The sequence below is a fragment of the Benincasa hispida genome, chromosome 9 (assembly GCF_009727055.1).
Source record: "Benincasa hispida cultivar B227 chromosome 9, ASM972705v1, whole genome shotgun sequence".
In the NCBI taxonomy this organism is placed as follows: domain Eukaryota; kingdom Viridiplantae; phylum Streptophyta; class Magnoliopsida; order Cucurbitales; family Cucurbitaceae; genus Benincasa; species Benincasa hispida.
Genome location: NC_052357.1, coordinates 29,216,705 through 29,222,925, shown reverse-complemented (window position 1 = coordinate 29,222,925; position 6,221 = coordinate 29,216,705). Strand labels below are relative to the sequence as shown.

The following is a 6,221-nucleotide window of genomic DNA, read 5'->3' as shown; positions in this document are numbered from 1 at the left end:
TAGTTCAAGAAAGTGATTGATCAAATTAAATGTTCAGCGTATAAAATTCCAACTTTAGGTCTTCCAAAAGGTAAAGTATTAGAAACATAACACATTACAGATTCATATACATCTCAAGCAGAGAAATGACATCAAAAGAGTGAAAATTAAGCACTTAAATATTGCCTACTTGAATGGGTGAACTTGAAAATCTTGGCTTCAGGCTTATATGCTGGTAAGCTCACATATTTGGGACATGAAAATTTTGAAGAAATGATACCATTCTGTGAGTGGGTCTGAGCACAGTCACGAGGCTGCAATAAATAAAACATCATTTCAGGAACCCAAAATATATCCAATAAACATCAATGGGATCAACTTAGTCAAGAAGGATAATTAACACAAGGCTGTATTACAAGTTTAGTCATGAAATTTGAGGTTTATGTCCTTCCATTTTTGTCTAATAGGTCTTTCACATAGTTTTTTACATCGAACGGAGCCCTAAACTTCCGATTTTATTTGAGATTAATGAATTTTAAAAAATATGAAATAAATCAAATGATCTATTAAAAAAAAAATTGAAGATTCAGAAAGTTATGGAATAAAAAATTGAAAGTTTAATGATTCAAGGACTTGTTAGACATAAAAACTTTTGAAAGTTCAGCGACCAAACAAACACAGTTTAAAGTTTGGAGACTAAACTTGTAATTTAAGTTTAATACCAATACAATAAGCATCAACATAGGGAATTGTTCAAAGTCCTGTTCAATTTAATTTTAAGGCTTTTCATGCAGTTCTTTCAGTTAAGGAAATCAATTTGAAACCTAATTTGCAAATGTAAGAAGAGCAAGATACCTTGAAGTCCTTGTAGAAACATAAATAAAGTTCCTCCACTGCACCATTTTTACATTCCAATGAAGGGGTGGCATGAAAAGCATTCTGAATTGCTGAAATGATTCCTCCCAGAGGATATTTCTCAGTATTTGAAGGTACATATCCAGCATCATTTAGAACTTTCTGGGACATAAGATGTTCATTAGTAACCAAACTGAAAGGTAAACAAATATAGCAAAGTAGTTTTAAAAACGCTAAAAAAAAAAAAACTAAGTAGTATTTATAAGCTTAATTTTAAAAAAACCAAATGGTTATCCAATGAAGTAATTATTTCAATTTCCATAGATGTATTTCAGTAGTCAAATACTTAATTAAATTTTAATTTCTCTTTGAGTTCAATAATGGCCATTGACCTTCGGAATGGTATGAGGTTCCCAATTCACGCGGCTATAACCCCATAGTTTAGGTTCTTGCGTCCTATTAACCTAGAATACCCCAAATACTTATCTGATTGTTCTCAATCATTAAATTATTCTCTGCAATCTAGTACGCCATTAACCATAAAATAGCAGTGACCACAGCTTAAACAATCTAGAAAACTAATGTGAAACTAATCTGCAAACTGATATGCAAAGGAAAGTCATCAGTAACATTTACCAAATAAGAGAAATAAAAATCGAGTCATCAACAATAGCAAACCAATGTGGAACTAAACAGCAAGCAGCCTAGTCTGATCTATTGATTTTAGAGCAAATGTAGAAGGGTAACATCATTCCAGGACTTACTGTGACATTATATTTGAAATAGACATTGAGAGTAGTTAAAAAGTAACTGTATTCATCACGAGCTACTGGATAAGAACAAGTTCCATGCTTCTCTGCATGCCATAGAAATACGATATGAGAAAACCAATGCATGGGAAGTACATAAAATATGCTTTACTTCCAACGTTGACATCAAAACAATAAAATGAACATATCAAATTATTGTCTTAAAATGTAGTAAATTACGAAAAAGGTACGTTGTCACATCCAATCAAGGACCAACTCTACGTGGATAATGAAGGCCACCATCAAAGTTGAGAAGCATTGGTCCAAGATATATGATAGAAAAATACATTTTTGTATGGGATATCATTGCATAATGCATTGAACATATATGGCCATGATGTGAACGCCTATAGAAATGAATATTTTTATGGGATATCATTGTTCAATGCATAGAACACTATACATTTTTGTATGGGATATCATTGTATAATGCATTGAACATATATGGCCATGATGTGAACGCCTATAGAAATGAATATTTTTATGGGATATCATTGTTCAATGCATAGAACACATGTAGCCATGATGTGGACGCCTCTAGAAATGAATATTTTTTATGGGATATCATTGTGCAATGGATAGAACATATATGGCCATGATGTGAACGCCTTTAGAAATGAATATACTTGTCCACTATCGTGACAAATTAATATTTTACAGGAGAGAGTGCAAAGGTGAAATCTAGAGATCTGTCCTTTGCCAATCAGAAAAATTCAATAAAAGAAGTAAAGCCTCAACCTCAATGTATTATATAATATAAATTATAGTATCCAAGTGAGAGAAGCCAAGGATCATTACCCCACTACCCAATGCAGTAGCCAATTCAGCCATCACGGGAACAAGAAATGGGAAAAAAAAAAAAAAGAATCATCAATTAAAACTTGGGTATCATCAGTGCAAATTTACACCAAATATATCTTGTATTAGTGATGGTCACCTCATGAGCCCAAAATGATCCCTTCGCACCATGGCAAGTTGAAGGTGAATTACAACTCAAAGATGGCCAATATTTCTTCAGGGGATCAAGTAAGGTATGAATCTGCAAGAATAAAAGATGCAGGATGTTACAAAAATGACTTATGCCAAACAATGTATCAATTGCAAAAAAAAATTGAACGGCACAATAATCAAAATAAAACCGACAATAACATATGAAAATCAGGCTGAAAATGCTTTGTTTTAGCTCTTCAACTTGCACTAATGCTTTCCCATAAGATACATGGGTTTCTTGGTTCAAGCTTTTGAGGATGCAGGTTTTGGTACAAACCCAAAACACTAGCATGGTTACAGATATTTGAACATTCGAAGAAATAGGGCTACCTAGATCCAATTTTTTGCACTGACTATAATGTGACATCAACAGCCTAACTTTAATAACAACGTACCTCCTTCTCGTTAAATTTTTTTCCAGCACAACATGCAGGCCACGTTCCATCATTATAATCAGGCCATAACCCATCTATCACACAAGTAAGAGATTACAAATTCAATGCATAGTTATACAGAAGCGAATAATAAATTTTGAGGTCCACATACATAAAACTATTTAAACTCATATCAGTACATGAACATGCTCAACTTTATTTTATTCATTAAATATTGATTCATTAACAGAAATGTCAATTTGGTTATAGAGTTTTTCAAATATCTTGTTGTAGGGCATTGCACCATTTAGAAAATTGTCTACAACTTCTTAAAACATCACATGTTTACTGCTTGTTTCACAGTCAAATGTCAATATATCATAAATTGAAGAATATTTTGAAAATGAGAATGATTAAGATGTATGAAGATATTAAAATAACATATATAATTAAAATGTATTGTTGTCATATCTATATATCTCCATTCCGTGTCAAGTTGTCTGTGCTTCTTATTTTGGAATTGTGGAAGCAATGCTTGTAGCTTCAACTTACGAATTGTAAAGTCAGCAAAAGCACCAGATCTACCAAAGAAGAGATAAATGTACGTAAGTCTATGAACAATGAAAAAGACCATCCATAGAATTTAGAAGAACCCTCAAGAAAATATGGAATACAGGTTACAACAGATGGGCGAAACTCTGAATTTTTATTCTATCAATGGTCTCTAATAACCTTTCTCATCTACTTTTTGGGGTCATCTCCATTGCAATTCATTCAATGCCGAAATACCCAATTGCTTAATAGCAATAACATGAAACGTAGATATTGGTGCCAAAAGATGCTCAAATTTAAATCCATGAAAGGTTATTGGAGAGCTACTACAACTTAAATATATTGGATAGCCTTACACTCAATAAGTAACTAGAGATAGTTTTATTACATTCAATAAAAGAGGAACCGGAAGAAATCTAATTAAACATAGCCTGAAAAATCTATAACTATAAGGAGTCCAAAATTCTATGAGTAAACAGCATGCTTATTTCACTTTGATTCCCTATCAGCCAGCAAAATCATACCCAACAATTGGGCCGAAAGAAAACGGAAGGTTCGATGATGCATAATACACAACTATATAACTTCTACCACTTTTTCACATCAAGCAGCATGACTAAATGGAAAATTTTATAGCAAACAACTATAAAACATAATCCTCAAACGAAAGGAACGATTAGTAAAGCATTCTAAATGGGGTATATCAATATGGTCTGAAAAGGAGAAGAAGCAGTCACCGATTACAGCATGCGTTGGAGGAACAACAATGGCGAGTGGCCTTGCAGATAGTACCAGGCCATTGTAGGGCCAATTTGAAGTAATCGAATTCTCTCTGCTGTCGTCCGTCCTTGATCGGGAAAATTATGGCATCCGAAGGCTGATTCAAGGAAGTTGATGCAAGAGAGAGACTGAATTGAAGAAGAAAGATGAAGGGAACGACGGAGAGAGGGAGCATCCTGATCGGTAAATTGCTCCCCCAACAGGACGACGACGACGACGACGGCGACCTTGTCGATGCCAAAAATTTTGAATATAAAAGAATTGGTAAAGGTAACAAATTAACATTCAATTAATATTGTATTTGAATATTTGTCGAGTATATTGGATAATTAATATTTGTATTTGAAGGTGTTGAATAATTAATGCTTGAACTTATATATAGAAATTAAAAATAAATAATATTTTAATTAAAGGTAAGAGATGAATTAAATTTAAATTAATTTAAATTAATAGTAAATGTGGCCTAATGGTAGGAATTAATGTAATATAAAATAATCAGAATGAATTCTCTTCACTTAGCATCAAACTTTATACTATCAACTTCAAAGTATTAGAAATTAGATGAATAGATCAAAAATAGCATGGTTATGTATAATTAGAGATGTCCACAGGGCAGGGCGGGGATGGAGAACCCTTTCCCCGTCCCCCTATTCCATTCTCCGTCCCCGCAAATTTCCCGGGAACGGGACGGGGATTCCCCGCGCGAATTTCTGCAGGGATCGGCTCCCCACGTGGAAAAATTCCCCGCCTTTATTTTTCTCTAACATTTTTTTAAATTTTTAATTAAATATTTTTTTACAATTCTTTAAATATTTTCAATGGAATTTTCATTTAAATGAAATATTATCAATTTTACTAATTAAAATAATAATACACATGCAATTTTAAAAAAATATAATTAAAATGCTAAATTCTCATAATTTGTAAAAATTAAAAATTCAACATTTAGAGCATCCTATCTTAAACATTACAACATCTAAAGAATTAAAGTAATAAAAATCTTGAACTTAAATAATTAAAACATTCATAATTATCTTAATAAAACCTACAAATATATATATATATATAACATTTATAATTTATATACAAAGTCGGGGCGGGGCAGGAAAACGAGGGGCCGAGGTCGGGGACGGAGAATATATCCCCGTCCTTCAGCCCCGAATTGTAAACGGGAAAAAAAATTCCCCACTCTCTCTCCCATTCCCCATGGGGATTCCCCACCCCGTTTGGGACGGTTCCCCACGGGACTCCGATCCCCGCGAATTTTTTGGACATCTCTATGCGTAACTCATTAGTGGTGATCAATTTTAATGTGTTTGTAGTTAACTTTATTGTAGTTCATAACACTGTTGATACAACTTCATTTTTAGCTAAATGATCACTCATTTTCATATTTTTGTTTTAATCCTTTTTAACCATGCTTATACATGAGCAAAATGTTAAAGACTTTTAAATCGCTTCACAAAATTTGAACTTTAATCTTTTATGATATTTAATGTTTTGGTAATACAAGATTAAAATGATAATTTCACTTCTCAAAAAGGTTAAAAAAAAATACGGTGGAAAAAATCATGTGTCTTCACGACTATACAAGAAATATAATATAAAGCCCTCCTAGTTTCTTATAAACTAATTACATATTTATTAAATTTAGACTCAAAACAAACTTCACTTAATGCTTTTTACATGTGGCACGATTTTCAATATACGTGCATTTTTTGAACTTACGCATTCTACTAGAAATAAAAAAGAATACTCTATTTTCCTCAATAGTTTGAAAATGTACCTTTTTTACTAATATATTTTTTTTAAAAAATACGTTATTTTTCTAATTAACCCGTAAATAAGTTTTTGAATTTGAGATAATTTTAAGCTATTTTCC

At 32.4% G+C, this 6,221-nt stretch overlaps 1 protein-coding gene across 1 annotated transcript; it reads right to left on the bottom strand.

Moving 5' to 3' along the window:
• On the bottom strand, positions 1-4,615 carry LOC120087218 (ribonuclease 2-like). The gene is made up of 8 exons (XM_039044131.1): positions 4,297-4,615; positions 3,560-3,588; positions 3,029-3,102; positions 2,581-2,682; positions 2,442-2,445; positions 1,599-1,690; positions 835-996; positions 1-293 (listed from the first exon to the last, which is right to left on the bottom strand). The coding sequence occupies exons 1-8, from the start codon at positions 4,512-4,514 to the stop codon at positions 147-149; spliced, it is 828 nt and encodes a 275-aa protein (XP_038900059.1). The 5' UTR covers positions 4,515-4,615; the 3' UTR covers positions 1-146.
• Positions 4,616-6,221: the final 1,606 nt, after the last annotated feature.